At 46.2% G+C, this 20,784-nt stretch overlaps 1 protein-coding gene across 1 annotated transcript; it reads left to right on the plus strand.

Moving 5' to 3' along the window:
* The first annotated feature begins 186 nt into the window (after positions 1-186).
* On the plus strand, positions 187-20,374 carry pall (F-box protein pallbearer). Its single transcript, XM_077666565.1, has 5 exons — positions 187-635; positions 1,839-2,087; positions 5,679-5,937; positions 7,978-8,120; positions 12,893-20,374. The coding sequence occupies exons 1-5, from the start codon at positions 519-521 to the stop codon at positions 13,400-13,402; spliced, it is 1,278 nt and encodes a 425-aa protein (XP_077522691.1). The 5' UTR covers positions 187-518; the 3' UTR covers positions 13,403-20,374.
* The last annotated feature ends 410 nt before the right edge of the window (positions 20,375-20,784 follow it).

A 20,784-nucleotide genomic window follows, 5' to 3' on the forward strand; every position in this document is an offset into this window, starting at 1 on the left:
TTGAGTTTCGTGTTTTGCATAAAATAAGCTCATTGAGGTTTGCTGCACATGCATTTAAAACAATTTGATTTTCTATTCGGTAATATAAAGTTCTCGTTATTTTGGCTTCTTTTTGGCGTTCTGTCTTATTGCGACTCGCTTTCCAACTCGGCTTCCGTCTTTGTCACGTGATGCTTTATTTGATTTTATTTTGTTTCTTTTTTCCTCATCTGAATCTGTCCTCCTCGGTTTCGGGCAGCCTGTCGCTCCAGGCTGGTGGGGTCTAGCGGGGCGTGCAACCGAGCAGCGTCAGTGCGAAGATTCGCGAGCGACGCTCTCCCTGCAAGCGATACTCGCGCCCGTGGAACCTCGCGGTCCAAATCGGAACCGGCTGCACCGCCTGCCTCACTGCCTGGTACATGAAGTAAACAACCTAGTTAGTCGCGAGAGAAAAAGAGAAAAACAAAAACAAAAAAAACGGAAGCTTCGGTCGTCGACGTCCGGCACTGCGAGAGTCAACGCATCGCGAGCAGGCCAAGATGGAGCTAGAACCTTACCGCCGGGACGATGTGCTCACCGTGGAGGGTCTGCCCGTCGAGATCATGGAGAACATCCTCAGTTATCTGTCCTACGACGAAATCAGCATCTACCGAAGGGTGAGCAGGGGGTTCCCGAACGCTCGGATTTTCTCCAAAGCGCTGGTACGGTAGTTGTGGTATGTTTTTGTTTCTCTAAGGCGAGGAGCTTGGTTGCGACCGTGCCGCGTAGTCTACGTGGAATGTTCGCGTCGGCGTTCTTCACACTGCGCTCATCACTGGCGGCTGCTGGGTTTGAAATCTACACATTTCGTTTGCTGTTTTGTCGGGCGTGGTTTGCTGACAAATTTTTCGCTGTGGTTATGGCCGCTTTTCGGCCACGCTGCATCTGCTGACCTTTGCCGAGAGGCCCGGTGTCTGCAATACTGCTTCGATCCTGCCGTAAATGGTTAGCATGTGGCCTTGACGTTAGTTATCGTTATCTTAATGCTGTTTTTCTGCCTCGTGTAAGCAAGCATGATATCGTCAAAATGTTGAAATCGCCCAAATTTTGTTGCCCATGGTAACAATAACATCGAGTATTAGACTGGAATACAGTGCCTAGTGTGCGGCTTCAGAATACTGCCGAATGCAAGTTTTCTTGTAAAGCATCTGCCAGCGCTGTGCTGGACGCAGTGCCATGTTTTCAAGAGCGTTACTCATGAGCATGATTCATCCATCGAGTTGCAGGACTGCAAATGTCATGTTTTAGCGTTAAATAAAAAATTTCTTCTTGTGACTAACATATGTGCCTTTAGCACATGCTGCCTGCTGTTTAAAGCACATCTAACAAAACCTGGGAGAAAGACAAGGCGCATTAGTTGCTTTTTTTGTTGTCAGGAATTTCGCACCTATGTGACATGTGTGAAGAAATGATGTATGTGTCGTCATATCTCCATTACACTTTTTGTGCATTAATATGCACATAAAACTGGCACGCTTAACAGGCTTCCTCCATTACAAGTGTGCAAACATCTGGTGTCTTCGTTAATATGGGTACTTGCCTTATTATAAGTTTGGGGCAACTGCTCATGGCAAAAAAAAAGGAAAACAGGGCAGGCTCAGAGGTTCTTGAATGCATCATTGTGAGAACACCTCTACATGACCAGCTCAGCACGGCCCCCCAGTGACTTGGCATTGCATTGCATTTTGTGCAAAATGGAATCATATCTCTGGCACAGCTGTGTCGGTAACGTCACGATCGAGGAGGTGAATGCTGCTTGTGGGCATCTCAACATTCAGCCTCCAACTTATCGCTTGGCATGTTGCCGTCTCCACACACAGGTTAGCCGCCACTTCAACACGTGCTGCCAGAGGCTGCTGAACCAGGGCTTCTTCCGTGCTGAGCGGTTCCACGCCCAGTGCCTCAAGGCTGTCAAGAAACAGCTTCCCCGGCGAGAGTCTGAGCGCCGGACGCACCCACTTGCCCGCCACTGTGAGATTCTCACCAGCATCGAGACCCGGCTGTCCCTGCTCAGCATGACCTTCATGAAGTACATGGACATGAGCTTGTGTTGCTTCATCCCTGGCAAGGTGATGGGCTTAATTCTTCTGCCTGTCTCTGTGGGGCTGGCATCTTTGCCCTTAGCGAATTTAGGGAAGCACAGGTCCCTGCCTAATTAGTGCCCAGGCTTTGCACAGAAGCCAATTTGCTACCTGTCTTGTTAAAACAGGACATTTGGCATCCACATTTGCACTGCCTGTTCACAAAAAAAAAGAGAAAAAGTTGATGCCTTCAACAGGGTGGTGCATGTACTTGATGGTGATAATGGCTGTACCGTTCATAACTGGTCACCACAACCGTTGGGTGCAGTGGAACCAAAAACAGATCATAAAAACAAAAAAAAGCAGAAGTCACTTTTCATAGTTGATCGCGGATCAGCTGTTGCAGATCAGTGGTTTCAGCCACTCCCTGGCCACAGCTATGTGCCGCTTCTTTCCGCCACCACTCCTGAAGACGGCGCTTGGTTTTCTCGGTTGCGGTAGCATCGGCCTCACCAAAACCAAGGGCTGTGGGCAGTGCCGGTGCACCTGACAGAGGCACGAGACCAGTGCATTCCAGGATCACATGACCGATTGTCTCCTATGCCACCCCACAGATGGAGCAAGTAGTGCAGAGGTCGCTCGTGAACTTGGCGCGCCGCACACGCTTGCGTAGCACCCTGCAGTGGGCCTCCGCCAACAGGCTACTGCCACAGGAGTTGTCGAACATGCACTCTCGTATTACCTCTTCTTGAGTACGGCAATATAATATGGGATCCATTTACTCCTGTTGATATCGATAAAATGGAAAGAGTGCGAAAGAAAGCAATTAGATTTATCTTCAACCAATATGGCATTACGTCCGTTACTGAACTCTGCGGTAGGGCTGGTTTGAGGGGGCTATCATATAGGAATAAGATTGTGCGCTTACGTTTTCTGTTTAAAGTGGTGAAAGGTAAATTGAAGAACACTCATGAGTATGTGAAATTTTCTTCTGGTTACACTACAAGGCACAGAAATCCGTTTACTTTGCTTCCTTTCCAAACAAAAAACAATGTGTTTAAATATTCATTCTTTCCTCGCTCTGTAGTTGAGTAGAACGGCCTTGATAGCATGTGGGTATAATTGGACGATGTGGATGAACTTCGGACACTCATTGAACATAGAATGTGGACTCCGTTCATTTTAATTTATTACTTTTAATGCACTGTTTACATTTTGTGCTTGCCATTACATATACTGTGCCCTTTTTTTTCCATTTATTGTTTTACTTCATATTTCGATATTTAGTGATTTCAGTCCCACCATGCCACGGCCCTTACCTTTGGGCTAGCAATATTGTAAATAATTAAATAAAGTGTGGAAAGAAGAACTCTGTGTGGTAGGAAAAAAAATTGGAAAAAGTTGTAGTGATGGTTTAAGTTATAAAAGAGGTGGTGCAGATTTAACACTGCAAAAAGTCAAGCTTAGCTTTTCTTGAAACTGAAAATTTACTTTCACCTGACATATTTTTACTAGCTTATCAATTAAGAAATGATCAGGATATGATACTGACGCATTTAGCTGCGAAATTCGATGTCTAGTGGCTCTCCATGCAGTTCGACTGTGGAAAAAGTTAGGCAGAGTTGGCTGCTGCCGGATCCTATGCACACGCTGTGTGCATTCGAGCTACGTCCGTGGGGAGAGGGTGTATGGAAGGCCTTCTGCCACTGTCTCAGTTTACAATCTTTTCCTGCCAGGCGGATTCCTCTGTGCCGCAATCTCATCTCGGTTTGCAGTGCCTGTCTGTCCGTCAGGCAGGCTCCTTTGTAGGAGGAGCCGCGGGCACCCTCTATTCTCAGGGACGCTTTGGCAGTTTTCTTTTGTTTTTATATATTTGTCTGTCAAAGCGGCAAAGAACAGACACAAGGGTTCGAACCTAGCTGCAGGGGCCACATTTTGAACGAGGAAAGATGCAAAAATGCCCATGTGTTGTGCGAGGTCAGTGCGCACAAAAGATCCGAAGGTGGCCTAAATTCATTCAGAGCCCTCTACTGCAGCTTCCCTCATAGCCCAAGTTGCTTCGGGATGTTTAATCTCACGTACCACACACCACCACAAGAATTCTCCATCAAAACAGGAGCCAATATGAAAGAGCAAAATATAACAAAAAAAGAAAGAAGCTCTTGACAAGAGACTAAAAACAGGGTCACGTGGTAACTTAGAAGGACATGGTTGTAGGCCACGGACAGACCGACAAAACAGAGGCGACAACACAGGGCGGTTCCCTTTGTTGATGCCTGCCTCTGTCCTGTCCTGCTTTGCTCCTCACGATGTCACATGGTAAAATTAAAAACTCAAATTTCAGCTCCAATGATGAGCATAACAGGTTGTGATCGGTTATCGATGCAACCTCCGGTGGAAAAAAAGTTATGGTTATGGCTCAGTAGTTATGGGGCTCAGCTGCAAAGCCGAAAGACTCGGGTTGATAGCCCAGCTTCGGCGGTTGCATTTCAATGGAGGTTAAATGCTAGAGACCCGTGTATTATGCGATGTCGGTGCACGTCAAAGAACCCCAGATGGTCTAAATAATCCAGGAACCCTCCACTGTGGTGTCCCTTATAGACATAATGGAAATGTACAGTGCAAATACAGACAAGGACACAAGAAAGAATGGCATGGAACACACAGCGCTCGTGTGTTCCATGTCATTCTTTCTTGTGTCCTTGTCTGTATTTGCGCTGTACATTTCCATTATGAATCACCAACATGCCCAGTCTGCTCCCTTATAGACAGTCACTTTGGGATGTTACATCCGTGGATGTTACATCCCATAAATATAAACAGCTTGTTATTGAAAATGAAATAGGCGAGGAAGCTCTTGAGAAAAGTGGATCAAAGTGCAAGCTGCACCATTTTAAATGCACTGGTGCTGTTTTTTCAGGTGCCATCCGGACCAGAGGCAAAATTTATTTGTTGTGCGGGGCACATTAAGATAGCTGGTTTTGTATAATTAACTTCAGTTGTTTGCAGCTTTGTGAATGGACAGCCAAAAGGTGATATAAAAACAACATGGACAGGCAGTTTATTATTGCCTGCTTGTGAGGCAATGTGTAGCCCTGCAGCCAAGTGAAGTATGCATGGAGAAATGGCCTCTGTTTTTATGCGACACATATGACTTCTAGGAGGTCCATTTGTGCAAGCTGCAACTGTGGTCTGGAATATTGATTTCAGTATTTCTTTTGGCTTTGGAGGTGGAATCAAACACTGCAAAAGGTACTTGTTGGCATGGACATGTCCTGTCACCTTCAACCTGATACCTCATAATTCTGACATATTACCGACAGTGACAGAAGAAAGTGACTTGTGATGGGGGATGCAGCTTTCAGCACAAGCTTTCTTATTTTTGGATGGACTTCGGTAAACATTTATTTGCATATTAGTAATGCTCCCAAAGCTAAGTGTACAAAATTGTAGCATTTTATCTCAACTTTTTCCTACCCACTTTTTCTCTTCTGGTAATACAAAAAAAAAAATCTGCTATGACATCAAGGGAAGCCCTTGGCTGCAGCCGTACTTGGCACTGGACCTCATGTCACGTGAAAGGTACCAGCCAAGTTTGTTTTTGCCAGAACCTTCTCCCGGCGGCATCTTGTGGTGCAGGTGATAGACGAGATCTTCCGGGTGCTGCGGCTGGTGCAAGGCGCGGGCAATGGCTGCACCAGCACACCGCCGCGGGCGCATGAAATCCTCCAAGAGCTGCGTGACATCTCATCCATGGCCATGGAGCACTTCGACGAGCGCATAGCACCGGGCCTCAAGCTCCACGTGGGTCCCATGAAGCCCAGCCTGGGATTCCTGGGTGCCGGCCACCACGGGCCATGCGCTGGCAGCGCAACCGTGCCGCGCAGCTCTGAGCTAGGTGGGGTGATCCCTCTTCTTGCCTTTGGTCATTTTTCGCACTTGTCAGCCTTTGTTGTGTGTTTTAAACCCCTTCTTATTGCCAGGACTTCTTGACGTCCTGCTCCGCTTAAAGTGGTATTCACACGGGGAAAATTGGCACGGATGGATGTGGATAGGAGATGAGTGACGTCACCGATCTGCCAAAGTCCCCCCCTGCTCTTGGATTAACGACTCACATGGGCAGCAGGGAGCCGCTGAAGGGACGAGCGAAAGCGGCTGAGCTTTGGAGGCCGAGAGGGAATGGTCAGGAAGGAAGGGAGGGGCCGAACCAGTTCCCTTTGGTGGGGTTATGTTGGTGTCCAGACACTGGAGGTGAAAAAAAATATACGAAGAGGGAAACAGAATAGATGTGCGAAAGGAAGGGAGATAAGAGAGAAAAGAAACCCAGAGGGTGAACAGACAAAAAAGAAAGACTGCAGCGGACTGCATTCCACGCATGCCACCGAAGGCCACATCTCCTGGAGAGACAGGGACTGAACGTACCGGCCGAATGAACGGTCACCTCCTCGGTCGGCGGTGGCCGCCGGATCAAAACCGGAAGCTGTGTCGACGAGAGCACTCTCAAAGGCGTGACTTGCATGCAGTCGCCGTCGCTTGGAAAGGGATCACATCGCCCGTGTGAATGCCCCTTTACTGTCGTCAAGAGCAAGCACCTCATACAAATGAGTGGGCACAAGTGATTTGTTGAAACTTGTTCATAGAGAGTGTCTTGTGTGTACTTAGAAGGGCACAGATGAATTGGTTCAAGGAGGGAGAGAGGGGTTCATATACTGTATACAAAGATAAATGGAGAAACCAATTCAGTGAGATCATTGAATTGTACCGACACGTTTCTTCAGCATACATACAGGAGCCGACAATTGTTAATGATAACGACCACTAGTATAGAGTCAAGGTTTGAGAACAGCAATGTAGTTTCTGCATGAGTATTTATTGCAACTGTCTCCAGTAGCTCAGTAAAACTTGTATTAAGGGAGCCTCTGGTTTTTGTCGCTATCGTGATTAGTATTGCAGTAACGTATTCCACGAGTCGAAGACCGACGAAGATGACGATTAAGATCTCTCTCGGTCCACTTGGCGCTGCTCGCAGCTCTCCCGGCTGCCATTATCTTTCTCCCTGTAAATACTTGTAAATATATTCTTCCCCGCTACAATATTTTCATGGTGGAAGTAGCGCGAAGGACGAGGACGCGAGAAGGACGACATGACACAAGCCTGCGGTCCTTTTCATGTTCTCACCTTAGCACTGCATCCATCATGAATCCAACCCAACCAACACAGCTTTTCATATTACTGTTATACCGGCAGTACTTGTTTAGCCGAGTCACCCTGACGTGGCTGCTACTTGACAGGCCTTATGAAGCACACGTTTTTTTAAACCAAATGGAATTGGTAATTTGTACTTTAGTTCCTGATCTTATCTAGCTTATGTTCAGGGTGCTATCTACCACAAATCACTGCTAGGCGAATCATGGAATGTATGTGCAGGTGCTTTGAAAAGTGCGTGGTGGAATGTTTGGCATTCTCTTAGTATAGCCCACTGTTGAAAGCTTACACGTCATGCCACCTGGCATTGACGTGCCTCCACTAACACTTTTTCTATGTGCAAGTGCATGCGTGTGTGTGATAGAGATACTGATTGCTGCAATACTAAACGTGCCCCGTCAAGTATTTCTCTCAGTCAAACCGCCCGCTTATTTCCACTGAAATTTGACTTAGAAATGGCTTATGACAGCTTTTCTGTTTGATTACTGCGTTCAAATGACATACTTGCCTGATTCGATCAGAATTGGAGATCTGCTTCTGCAACATCGGTGACCCAAAGCAACAGCTTTTCACGTAGGTGGTACCGGTGGTGCCATTTGCTCACACTAGAGCGTGTGGAGGGGTTCGCATTTTTACATTCTTGCTGCGTGATAGTGGCACAAGCAAATCTAAAAGGTGGAATGGAATAATGAATTAGTGCCACTCATGGCCTCTTGTTTCCTCGTCACAACAGCAACGGCCACCTCCATCCTGGGACGAGTGCAGAAGCCATGTGTGCATGTAACAACAGCCCACTCGGGTTTCACCGAGGAGCTCAAGCAACTGCGGGCAAGCAATTTGAGCCTTCGCAAGTCGCTCACAGAGTGCAAGTCCAAGGTAAGGAAATGGCCTATGTCAGAAGGAAGCATTGTTTGCAGAGGGTGCGGGGAGAAGCGAGAGGTCACAGAACACCCCGTGTTATTTTGCTTTCCCTAATCTTTAAAATCAGGCGATGATGACGAACACAGAGGGCTGGGATCCAGTTGTCATGAGTCCATGCATTTAGGGTTTGTGTAGTTTTGTTTCCATCGCATAGAGACGGATACGAGCCGTTAAGTACGTATGTGGGCTTGGACAGATAATCTTCATCTCTGCAACTGAGGTACAGAGGGTAACATCTTACTTGCAATACTTGGATGGTACTGGTCTGTGTTTCCTGTTGCTTCATTGTACCTTTTAAAATCTCTTATCTTGTTACAAGCAAGCGTTGTATGCTAAAGATGCAGCACTGTAAATAGCGTACCATATGCTCTGAGTGTTGCGACAAATTGCAATCTAGGATGCTGGTCTTGTAAGTCTGTTAGTGCTGACCACGGTGAAAGCCAAAGCTCATGTGAGCGAATGCTGCCGCCAGCCCTTGCACTATACTATTGTGCTTCCCTCTCGCCCGACTGATGGCACTTCCAACTTGCGCTCGTAGCGGCGCCGTTTGTGGCTCTAGCACAGCGTCTCCGTATGCAGCTGCAGAAAAACCTGCGGTCATCAGCTGATTTTTTAGGCATTTGTTATACTGTGAATCATCGTTAACTCTTTGAAAAAGTTGTCCACAGATCAAGCCAAGCCCCTTATAGATGTTCGCGCAAGACAACAGATAACGCTACGGAGAAGCTTTGGTGGAGTGGGAACCAAGCAAGCCAATGTTACAATAGTTTGCAACTTTTCTCTGTAATAACATGGAAGGAGTTTACTTCTCACTCAAGAATCTCAAGAATGAGGTGGTAGGGCACATCAAGTTAGCAGTCGCATTTGGGAATCCTGCGGCTACATTCCGCCGATGGGGAAATGAATGTCTGTGTGTGAAAGCGACTGAACACATGCCTTAGTGCGGTTACGCGAGAACTGCATGCGATTTCTGTGAGGATGATGAGTGGGTGTTTTCCGCAGTCCAAAGAAACTTGTAGTCCAGGTATAGAACCTTATGTGTTTATTTCATACATGAAGCAAAAAGTAATCACTGCAAACCTGGATTACGCACGGGACACCTACATTCCACTGTTGTGTATACAATCAAAATAACAAATAGTACACTCAGCTCGGCTCCTTGTGGTCATAGAAGTTTAGACATTTTACGCAAGTCCTTGCCTTTTTCAAAGTGCTTGCATTTCATTTGACGGCAGTACTGACGCATACGAGGGATTATATTATAATGGAGTAGCTCGGCGGGCATATCCTCTCTGTGGATAGTACAAGTGAAAGTGAACTTCTCTAGTACAGCATCAATTGTTTTATCGTAGGCATGTCTCAGATTTGCGTATTTAGACAAATGTTCTCCAGCTTCCATAAAAAGCTGGTCGAGGTGCATGTTAGGATGCGCGAGTCTGCCCCTTGTTTTGCAGTTAACAAGCTCAGCTTCTGGCACCTTTGACAAGCTTTTCTGACCCTCTAACGCTTTCTTGCACGTAGTGCAGGAGGTCCGATTGAAAATTTTCCTGAAGACAAACCCTGCAACATAATAAATTATACACTCAACAACACTTGCATCATTATTATCATACTCAAACACTTCATCACACTCCCAGCTCCCTTCATCGATTATGCCATCAAGCCTCTCTTTCAGTTGATCCAGCTTGTTTAGTTCCTTTGATGCTGAAATGTTATGTGCGTTCTTAAAGTCAGCCAAAGTCACAATGCCGTACTGTTCTTTCTCGGAAGCTGAACAGTTATCAAACCGTGGTGGCTTCAGGAAGGAGTGAAGAGGCAGCATACGGTACAGTTGCTAGAAAGTTGGATGTTTGTTTTGGCCACCCGCTTGTCGAATAACACCAAAAAAACATTCCAACGTGTCCCGATTCATTTTTCCCGTCAAGACATACCTGAAATCGGACTTTGTCAACAGGTAGATTGACAGCTCACGAGCAGATTTGAGCGTCACCCTTAATCCTTCCGCAGTTGACCGGCTTAGGAAGAGATCTTGAGGAATTTCTCCTTTTGCAACTTCTTCCTCCCATTTGTCAAGCCAATCAGAGGCACTCTCAAAAACTTTCATTGCAGTCTATAGCCAGGCCTTCTTCTGGAAAGCGCTGGTTCAAGGCATCAAATAAAAGTGTTCATAAAGATTGTAAACTCTACGGTAGGCTTGACATTAAACAGCCGAGGTGCTCCTCTACGTGCGCAAAGTAAATTTTCTTTTGCTACGGAATTGCTGAAAATTTTGGTTGCCAGTTTTGCTCTCATTTTAAGCATGTTAGAAGAATTAACATGGTTGTAACTCAATTTTGGGCACACTCTTAGCTCAGCTGCGTTCTTGGTGTCTGCTACGAACAGGGCGTCGTAGCAAGACCATTTATTGAGCTTTCCACCTTTCAACTTTTTTCAACTTTTTTTTGTCATACAGACGATTGCGTATGCACTTGAAGAGGTGAGGTGCATCTGCGAAGACATGCATCTGTGTGTGTGTGTGCACAAGACTTGTAGGCAGTCTTACAAAAAGGCACGAAGCACTTCCCCATGTCACCAGTGCATCAGTGTAGGGTGAAATCGAAGAACAAGCTTCAAAACAGTGACTCTACAGCAATAAACACGACTCACACAAAAGCGATATCCCGACGGGAAAAGGCACGTAACAGCCCCTACACGGGCAATATGAAGCGCGCGCGCATGGCAGCTCCCTAGTGGGCAGTAGTGTTCCTGTATATGCTCCCGGGCAGCAGTTTGGTGCACCCTCTCTTGAACTGCCGGCCAACTACTGCACTATCCTCTCAGCGCGGAGCGGCAACTCTTCCTTGCCGTTCGCTCACCTAGCCTACTCTTACACGGTGGTGCTGACTAATGTGGCATTTGAGTGGTGGTTAGGTCGGTTTGATTTCACCTCCTGCCCTCTACCCAAAGGTAAAATATGTTCTGAAATTTTACACGAAGGCTTAAATAATAAAGAAAAATAGAGTGCAAATATTTTAATTTTTAAGGCGTAAGCCTTTCTTGGCTCATGAGTGGCATGGATGGAAGTTGTCTGCATAAACTGTCAGTCGTAAGCTGTGTGGTAATAAAACAAAAATGTAAAAGTTGACGAAGCAACAGTTCTTAAGTGACATATATGTAATGAAATAAAAAACCAGGAATTGAAAAATAAAAAAATTGGCAGTGGTTTAGATTTGGTTAAGCCTGGAGTGATGTGATAGCTACAGCTGGCCAAGTGGAACTTAGTCACGTGACCAACCAAGTGACGAACCACGTGATCAGCCACGGCGCCGCGCCGCCAGCAGCTGCTCCACAACCACGTGACCAACCTCGTGACAGCGTGGTGGTGCAGCCACGGCACCGCCACGCTGAAGGCTCGAAATGCTACCATAATGTAGCGCTACAAAAATACAAAGAACTAAAAAGAAAACGGAAACAACAAAATAGAGAAAATAAAATAAAATGAAAAATGAAGGGATAAAAAGAGGACAGTGAAAGGGTTCCGCATTTTTGTTCATAAGCAGAATTAAAAGAACTGTAGACAAAATATACTAGCTAGTCCACAACATGGATACTACTGCTACTACTACATGATCCCGCCATGCCTGGTATGTAACGCCTGGTAGGTCTTGCAGGTGTAGTAAATTATGCTCACTATGAGTGAGAACGAAATTTGCAGTTACATCTAATTTAATTGCTGCATTTTGTGCGACAACATTTCTGCACCAGGTGCACAAATGCTGTGCACCTAGTGCACCACGCAGGTGCAGGTGCACCAGGCACCTTTCCATCCGCCACAATATCATGTTACCTATATTTGGAACCAAGATACGAATATAACGCAACTTTTTTTTTTTTTCTCGCTGCTCCTCAAGGTAGCTGCTAGAAGTCAACTTTTCAATGGCCTTTAGGGTGGTATGCACGGGGAAAGAAAAGGGTGCTATGAATGTGGAAAGAAGGTAGTGAGGGCCATTCAGAAAGAGAGTTGAGTGTGTAGGGAAAGCAAAGAAAGGCGAGCGAGCATTGGTCTGGGCAGCACAAAACATTTAAGGAGCAGCGCAGTAATGATGACGGCTGCTGATGCGCAAGAGACTGTGTGCAATATAACGCACTGGAGGCTTTGTTGCACTCAGTGCTGGCTGTCTCTCGAATAATATCGATGTATTTATTGCTTCCATAAGTTTGTGCCCAGTCTTTGTTTCTTGTGTTATACTCATGGTTGCGTTATATTCATGTAATTATGGTCAGCAGTTTTAATTTAAAGCTTGCTTCGCTCGCCTGGGATAACAGGTAAAAGGCGTGACATCTGAAGCCATTCTAATTTGAATGAAGCAGTCTTTTTCTTCATTGATAATTAGATATATAATTAGATTGATAATTAGATGTATTTTACATATTTTGATCATCTGGTTCGTTGGAAGTGTGTATTGTAAGTGTTTGCATCTTGTAAAATTGCCATCTTGGAGCATTGTAACCCTGCCAGTTTTCATTCCACATTTCTTGATACCACGCGAGGTGAAAGTCAAACTAAACATTCCTTTATTCCAGCACAAGTTTTGCATCAGTGCTTCGTATGACCATAGCACTGTGCACACTTCAGTGCCTTTTATGCAAGTGAGATTTGTAATTAAAGCTGCAATTTTTGTGAGCGTTGTTTTGTTGCAGAAATTTAATCTCTTCTTTCCTACTGCCTTTCACTCGCAAATGTGCAGCTGACAGTCCAGGCCAAGAAGCTGTGCGACCAGGAGAAACGGGCACACGACCAGGCACAGCTGGTGGCAGAGCAAGGCAGCCGCCTTGCGGAGCAGGAAGGCAAGCTCAACGAGATGAACCGCAAACTCCTCGAACAGCACCGCGAGTTTGCCGATGTTTTGGAAGAAGTGAGCCGGCTTCGGGAACAGGTCATCAACAACAACAGCCACCACCACAACAACGCCGGTGGGGCAAGAGGAGGAAGCAGCGGTGAATTTGGCCACCATTCCTCCAGCACTGACGCAGCTCACAGGACAGTGCAGCCACGAGGCACAGCGAAGGGCGGTTTCGTGCATGAGAGCACCACGGCATCGAGCAGCAAGCGCCGGCACAACACTGTAGCGTCGCACGACGCAGAGACCAGTCGGAAGCGGGTTTGCGGCAGCAGAGGTAGGGCAGCAGATGATGTGTCAAGGAGGAGGCCACTGAGGTCGGGAAAAACGACGCTCAGCCCTTCTCAACCTCGATGAAGTGCCGACAAGTGACTCGCGCTTCTAGCTCAGCCTGTGCTATCGAACTGACAAAAAAAAAAACAGCCGTGATGAGTTTCTGCAGCAAGGGGAAACTTTGTGACCTTTGCGGGAGTAGTGTGCAGATCCAGTACACAGGGACTTTTTCTGTTCTGCATTAGCCGTCTGGTGTTGCAGGGCATCATGTATGTGTTGAAAAGTTGGCACCACGAAATGAAGGTACATTCTTGCTAGAATCAATGGCAGTGTGATCGCTCTGATCACGTCGTTATGTTAGAGGCCTAGCACGAGACGTAGGCTGAAAAATCTGTTCATGAATATTCTCCAATGTTCTTCACTGGTATGCACATTCTCTTCACCTTACTGTGGCTTGTATCGTGACAGATTCATGCTATTACACCATGCACTTTACTGAAGCACGGTCTTCGCACTGCAAACATTTGAGCCCGCTGCTTAGATGTAGACCAGAGTAAGAGACTGTGATGCTTTGTATTTCCTTGTAATTTGTTGCAACTGTATTCGTGAAGTTAGCTTGTGTATGTAAAGCGGCTCTCTTTCTCCACTTGTGTATCTGCCTTGCTCAGCAACCATGCCAACTGGGCACCGAAGTGTATAAGTCAACTCTTTGATTTACATTAACTGCTCGGCCACACAGTGCACTTCGAGGGGGGCTGTCCAGTGTCTGGAAATCTGTTGCACAGCTCTTGTCACAAAGCACTCCTGATAAAAGGGGTCAGTTACCGGTTTTGCGAATGGTTTGAATGATCAGTAGGCACTCTATTCTTTTTGGGGTGACGCACAGAAGTAGCATTGACAGATATAAAGCAGGGATTGCTGACAGGCCTGTTGTTTAAATTAAAAGCCATGGTTTGTAGAGACTTGTTCATTTTCATCAGGCTTGTCGTGTGTGCCTTCTTTTTCGTAACTATTGTGTCTACCTTTATTCCGCCTTCCACAAGTTAGAACCCGCAACATATTTTTTATTTTCGAATTGTGTTGGAGCGACAGACGCTAGAGTAGCGTTTAATTTTCAACACACGTCATTGTGGCTTTATATAAAGTTTCATTCATGGTTTTATTTTTCTGCTGCTGAAATCGCAAATTTAAGAACACCTCAAAAGTACCAAGAAAGTCTTCTTTATTTCTCTTCTGTGGAATAAATTTTCATTTCAAGGGCCTAACTCAAGATCTGCACGGCTCAGTTCTTAGTAAAAAACAAAATTTACTACATTGTTTGCACTCAGTGTATCTTTCACACTATTAACGATTTTCACAAAATTGACGCCACAGTGTGGCGCAGCCACCATTGACTACTCCCAAGAAGGATCGGCGCATGGGGAACTGTGTCGTTTGCTGCATTGCCTGAGTGGTTTGCCTGTACATGCAGACAATGTCAGTGTTTTGCTGTCAAAATATATCTTAGGAGTACTGTTACGACAATAATTGCCCGCGTGTGAGACAGAAGAACCACTAATTGTCGTTGCATGAGTTTTCTCGACCCAGTCATAAAGAGCAAGGGGATAGGATGTTTCCACCATGTAGTGGAACACTTGCAGGACCATGACAGCACAGCTCTTATCAGGCAGCTGGCCTATGCATCTAAAAGGTGATTTTTTTGGACTAGAAGGTCCTACAGGAATATGAGGAATATGAAGCAAAAGAATGTGTTTCAATTGGGCACCATAGGCACTGTGATGAGTTTGCATGTTGTATTTGCACCAGATTTCCTTGTGCTGCAGAGCTTTCGAAAATTACTCTTTCTTCACTTCAAAAACTGATTAGCATTTTTTTCCATGGCTTCAAACTTCCTATTGGCACTAACCACCGGTATGTGTTATTAAAAAGTAAACTTACATTATATGCTTAATTAGGATGATTTGTAGAGTAACTGATGTCCGCCATGGCTGACAGTTTGTTCCTGAAAACAGTTTATTTCTATTTCCAACTGCCTATTTATATGAATATTTTAACGCGACAGCGTTATGGAGCTCGTGTAGCAGAAAAGCCGGTGTTGGTGGTGTTGGCCGTGAGTGAAAAATCACCGTCCTCACAATGTACCCTGCTGCCCCAACAGATAGAACGCGACGGCATTACGCCGTTGTTGCACGAGTAGAGTTGGGCGCGGCCGCAAGGCTAGCGCGGGAGCGCTTTGGAAGGCTGCGCCCGGCTAGAGTTGAGCCCTGCTGGGAGGCTAGTCCTGCCACCGCGTAGAGGGAGGCTAGCCGGCGCTCCCCCTCCTACGCGCGCGCTCCCTCCCCCTCGGGTTCTGCACTATGTGGTTTGCCGCTCCGCGCATCCATTTCATCGCACTTAGCACAGCGAAACGGGCAGGGTGTCGCGCCGAACAGGGGATGGCGTTCCGTGGACTCCCTGGCAGTGCTGCAACACGCTGTCCCGTTCCACTCTTAAAGGCGAAGCTTAAGTGTCCTCCAATTTTTAAAGTGTTTGCTGAAACACTGGTATATATCGGTCAAGTACTAATGACCGCATGTCTAGATAATGCAAAATGCATCGTCACAAGAATACGGTTAGGTTGGAGTACATAAGGCAGGCACTTTCTCAAGTTGAGAGCAGCAGCTTACCGATGTCTCTCAGAAGGAAAGTATAACAGTTCCGTCCTGCCAGTACTCATCCATAGTGCCGAAACACGAGTTAAAACAAAAATATTACAGCTGATTTGGATTACCTTGCCAGATGCAAAAAAATGTGAGCTAGCATGTCGCATTTCATTTCGCTTTCTGTTTGAGGCCCCGCCGCGGTGCCTCAGTGGTTAAGGCGCTCGACTACTGATCCGGAGTTCCCGGGTTCGAACCCGACCGCGGCGGCTGCGTTTTTATGGAGGAAAAACGGCAAGGCGCCCGTGTGCTGTGCGATGTCAGCGCACGTTAAAGATCCCCAGGTGGTCGAAATTATTCCGGAGCCCTCCACTACGGCACACCTCTCTTCCTTTCTTCTTTCACTTCCGCCTATATCCCTTCCCTTACGGCTCGGTTCAGGTGTCCAACGATATATGAGACAGATACTGCGTCATTTCCTTTCCCCCCCCAAAAACCAATTATTATTATTGAGGTTAGGGTTCCACGGTCAGGCTTCGGGCAGAGATCGGTGAAATCAGTGATTTGGGACCTTAGTGATACCGCACTGTAAAACTTTTGGGACCACTTAACGCACTTTAAAAGGGCACTGTGATAGCGGTGTGATCTGGATCCACTGCACACAGATGGAAGTTGAAGATGACAACATGCAATGCCGTTGCGAGAAAGTGGAAGTTAAACACGAGGGGTGATTGGTTGTAGCAATGGCATAGTGCTTTCGTGCAGTGACCAGCAAAGCTCGCGCTGCCACGGAGTCGAAATCCAGTCGCGGCCGTATATTTACTTTATTTCTGCGGGTCTAGCTGGCTTCAGAAAAACTGACAACAGGTTTTTCTTTTTTTAAATTAGAATCCTTAGCGCTAGCAGACTAAAAGGCTTGAAGTTAGATTGAGTGCAGCACAATGTACTTTGAAAAGAAAAATGATAGGGCTAACCTTGAGAGACAAAAAGAATGTGGATGAGTGATAATAGTGGAAATCCTAAGGGAAAAATGGACCTTGGTGGGACATATAACAAGGCAGTAATTACTCAATAGTAGCCACCGAAGCACATCCTTACAGCTACGAAGGAAAGATACAACGTTTGTCCGTAAAGTTCCGAGAGCGAGTCCATTAAAAAAAATGTGTTTAACATCGAAACCATTTGTGCATCACCCCTTCGAAATAGTCTCCCTTGCAGTCTATACACAGCTTCCAACGCTTCTTTAGGTCTTGGAAAAGTTGGAAAACGCTTATTTTGGCAGGTCTGTCAGCTGCTTTGTCGTGGCATCTTGAATGGCCTCCACGCTGCCCATCTGGTGACTTTTTAGGGCTCTCTTCACACGAGGAAACAGGAAAAAATCACATGGAGAGAGGTCAGGCAAGTGTGGCAGATGGGGAAGTACGTAATGCTGTGCTTGGCGAGAAAATTTGTCACGCTCAGAGCAGTGTGCGGCCTTGCGCTATCGTGGAGAAGGCTCCATTGTCCAGATGCCCAAAAGTCAGGGCGACGGCGTCCCAGTGCATCACGCATGTGTTGGAGCACGTGGATACAAAATTCCTGATTCACCGTCTACCCTTGTGGGACGAACTCGTGGTGTACGACACCTCTGGCATCGAAAAAAACTATCAGCATCGTCTTTGTTTTGGTCTTCTGTCACCACACCTTTCTCGACGCCGAAAAGCTTGTGAACTGCCATTCGGCGCTCTGCCTCTTTGTTTGAGGTTCGTATTGAAAACACCATGTTTCGTCTTCAGCAATGATGCTGTCGACGAATGCAGCATCCTTCTCTGCCACGGAGAGCAAATCAGCGCTCACTGATGCCCGCGTGTCCTTCTGGTCCTGTGTGAGGGAGTGTGACACAAGTCTGGCATTCAGCTTTCGTTTCTCCAAGTTCTCACGCAAAATTTGGTGGCATGTTGTCTTCCTAATGTCGAGATCATGTGATAGCATGCGGACTGTAATGGTACGGTCTTGCTGTACGATTTCCCTGATCCGAACCCAGTTGTCTTTATTCCGTGAGGTTGAACGACGCCCTTGCCTTGCGTCATCTTCCACCGACGTTCTCCCCAAAACGAACCTCTTGTGCCACTCGAAAACTCGCGGCCACGAGCGTCGCGAAGGAGCTCATACGTCTGTGTGGCTGTCTTGCAAAGCTTCACACAGAATTTTATGTTTACATGCTGTTCGAGGTGGACGTCCATCTCTCCACATTCACTCACAGTAGAATACGCAATTGACTAGTGACAACATATTTTTCTATGTTTAATGTCATCTAGGGGCTGCCATAGCAATTAATATAAATAGCTCAGGTTAGCCCGAAGAGATGGCACTACACATACGCACAAGCGTTTGTTTTGGGGAATCATTTCTAGAGAAGAAAGTAATTCAGTCTCGAAACTTTACAGACAAAGGTTGTATACAGGTTTCACAGAAACTTCGAAGTTGAAGAAAAATTCGTCCTGGTCCGGGGTTCGAACCTAAGGCCACTGCCTGTCCAGGGCAGCCGCTGTACCAACTGAGCTAACTAAGAAGGCTAGCAGATGGCAGGGCAAGGCCAAATTAACAACTTGAAGTGGAAACGGTGTTAGTCCAATGTGTTTAAGGGAATCCCCCAGGGTGGAGTAGATCTGTAATAGAGGAGAAATTACTCATTAACATTCACCAGCGCGCAGCGATACGGCTACAAAAAAAAGCTATACAGCTGCCACAGAAACATCTTTGTTGGAGCTTTGTGGGTGGATGTTAATGAGTAATTTCTCCCGTATTACAAATCTACGCTGCCTTGGGGGATTCCTCTGAACATTGAACTGGGACATGTAATGAAGCTAACAGAGGACCGATCTGTTAGGGTGGCGAGTGGATTTCATGGGAAGGAGAACACTGCCGCAGATGGCTGAAGTATAAAGATAAGATGGAGAGTTTGCTACAATAGGGTGACGGTGGCTATCACACAGCATTGACAGCTGGAGAGCATTAGGAGAGTCCTTTGTCCTGCAATTGATGCAAACTGATAGTGATTGAGCACTCACTGGAGTTCTTTGGACTCTATGCGTTTGTTTCAAGTTTGTCTGGTTGCCTCAGGACATCACGGTGAATTATCAGTGGGAGTCATTTCATGATGTGTAGTGTGATTGGCAGCAAGGGAGGTGTGTGCTCCACTTTGTAGTTGGCATGCATCACTGCCAAAGCAAGTGCCCCCTTTAATGCGAAAGTACTAATACTACACGAGGTCGAACCAGCTTACTGAGTTTGTGTGAAGCTTGGCTTTGAGGGTGACCTTGGCCAAACCATAAATAAATAAAATAAATATTGGCACGGCTGGGATTCAAACCCACGGTGAACAGATCAGCTTCGCTCACCACTGAACAAGAGCACTGTGCTACCGCTGCTATCGAACTAATATCGTCGCGAGACGTGCGGACGACCCAGCAAAGCAAAACCACGAGCAAACCAGGCTAAACACATGCTTTCGCACGAATTCTCGGTTTAGCTACATTAAAACCGAACCGCTTTGTATAGTGGCTGCATTCGTGCCCGCATCATACTCTCTCCTTTCTGGGAGTAAGAGGGAATAATTGAGCACACTCACACTAACAAGGCTTGCACATGGCGTCATGGGCACCATGGCTGGATGCACAGCATCCACAGTGCATGCCAGAGAGGATGGTGATAAATGGATTAGAAAAATGTGGGGGGCTTCTTGGTATCAGATATGGTATCAGACAACTGTGGTGCAAGCAATGAATAAACTTGACAAAGTAGTTATTTACCACTGTGGCATTGAAGTGTCATTTATCACCACATTTTCGATTTCATCTTGTAATCTATCATGTCTTTTGCCCCTTGCTGATGCCTGGCAGGGTAGGAGTGACACTCGGTGTAGTGTGATACACTTCAGCAAGTTTCGAAACACCCCAAGGAGCCCATGTATCAAAAGCTGGCTCCTTGACTGGTCGAGTATCAGAAGCCAGCTTAGCGTCGTGTCACTTGTGGCGGTCAAACGCTCTGCTCACGACTGCCGACGGCATGACAAAAACAACTTGCAGTGTGCCACTGAAGGACTTCAATGCCACCTCCAGAAACTTGTCCGCTGGGCATACCCCATTGTGGTTGGTAGTGTCATAACAGGAGCAAATGACCGGTGTAGCTTCTGCAGAGTATAAATGCTTTAGATCTCAAGCTTCTGACTTGTGCAGTGGCGCTTTCACTTGTATGCAAATACAGTTTCTGTTTGCTGACTTTGAAGGTACACCACTGGTTACATATTCCATGTCTTCGTCATTGCTTACAACCCGACTGCTGTGCACATCATGTCGCCATCACAGAAAGGGTGGTTTTGTTCTGTACTCCAACATTTTTTTGTGTTATTCCTGAATAAAGTGACATATTGTACACATATTTAGCCCCACTTATTGCTGGAGCATGAAGAAATTTATCTTCCTAAAACACATCTACTGCCTAAGCTCGCCGGAAGAAAAGTAGTGCCAAGAATTGAATATATGTAATTTTCAATTTTCACATTTCAGTGAGCCATGAACACCAGTCAAAATTTTGTCTATGAAAACATTATGTTTTGAAACCTACTCTGTTTCGTCATCAAGGTGTGATTGCGGGAGAGTTGCAGGTGTAGTTGCAGCAGTTACTCACCCACATTCGCACCTTGATGAGGAAACCAAGTAAGATTTGAAATGTTTCCTTAGAACTTGGTTGGCGTTGATTGCTTGGGTATTTGCCGTAGAATGGCTCCGTTTGAGCCCAAACCAGATCTCTTGTTTGAATGCAGTAAAAAGCGCAAAGCAGTTACCT

This window comes from Amblyomma americanum, chromosome 5 (assembly GCF_052857255.1).
Source record: "Amblyomma americanum isolate KBUSLIRL-KWMA chromosome 5, ASM5285725v1, whole genome shotgun sequence".
Taxonomy (NCBI): domain Eukaryota; kingdom Metazoa; phylum Arthropoda; class Arachnida; order Ixodida; family Ixodidae; genus Amblyomma; species Amblyomma americanum.

Coding starts and splice junctions, on each gene's coding strand:
- pall (XM_077666565.1), top strand. CDS start 519: ATGGAGCTAGAACCTTACCGCCGGGACGATGTGCTCACCGTGGAGGGT. Junction 636..1,838: donor AAATCAGCATCTACCGAAGG/GTGAGCAGGGGG, acceptor CTCCACACACAG/GTTAGCCGCCACTTCAACAC. Junction 5,938..7,977: donor GCCGCGCAGCTCTGAGCTAG/GTGGGGTGATCC, acceptor TCGTCACAACAG/CAACGGCCACCTCCATCCTG.